The sequence below is a fragment of the Eurypyga helias genome, unplaced genomic scaffold (assembly GCF_000690775.1).
Source record: "Eurypyga helias isolate BGI_N326 unplaced genomic scaffold, ASM69077v1 scaffold19795, whole genome shotgun sequence".
In the NCBI taxonomy this organism is placed as follows: Eukaryota; Metazoa; Chordata; class Aves; order Eurypygiformes; family Eurypygidae; genus Eurypyga; species Eurypyga helias.
Genome location: NW_010249711.1, coordinates 8,445 through 8,963, shown reverse-complemented (window position 1 = coordinate 8,963; position 519 = coordinate 8,445). Strand labels below are relative to the sequence as shown.

Here is a 519-nt window from a genome sequence, read left to right as displayed (position 1 = left end):
CGTTGTCTCCAATCCAAGTGGGATGGGTTGGGTGGGGGCTGTGCCGCCTTGACTGGGTTTGCCCCTCAAGGTTTGGAAGCCAGTACTCACTCGTTATGCCCTCCGTCATGATGTCAGTCATCTTGCAGCAGGAGGAGAGCATCCGCATGCTGAGCTGGTCCACCACCAGCACCTGGCGAGAGGGGCTGTGAGCCGGGGGGCACAGCGGGCAGCACCTACCCCCTTCCCTCCTTCCTCCTCCTCCTCTCCCGGCCCCCCAGACCTTTGGCGCTCACCTTCCATTCACCCTTCTTCTTCACTTTCCGGATCACATCGTGCATAATCTCTGCAAGAGAGGGAGCGCGGGGGGATGTGAGCACCCCAAGTCCTCCCCTTGCAGCACCCCGGGGCCCGTCAGCAGCAGCGGGGTCTGCAGCGGGGTCGGCAGCGGGCATACCGAACCCCCCACCCTCTGGTGAGCCCCACTCCTCTGCTGCCTTTCCTGGGGAGGTGGGGAGGACATGGGGGTGCTTTTGGGGT

General features: G+C 63.8%; 1 protein-coding gene across 1 annotated transcript in view; it reads right to left on the bottom strand.

Moving 5' to 3' along the window:
• Window positions 1-320, bottom strand: part of LOC104509507 (syntaxin-binding protein 1) — a 9,177-nt gene extending 8,857 nt beyond the window's left edge. The window contains exons 1-2 of the mRNA XM_010151474.1: window positions 276-320; window positions 91-172 (exon numbers count right to left, since the gene is read on the bottom strand). Of these exons, the coding sequence (XP_010149776.1) occupies window positions 91-172; window positions 276-320 (127 nt within the window). The remainder of the gene's footprint in view (window positions 1-90; window positions 173-275) is intronic.
• Window positions 321-519: the final 199 nt, after the last annotated feature.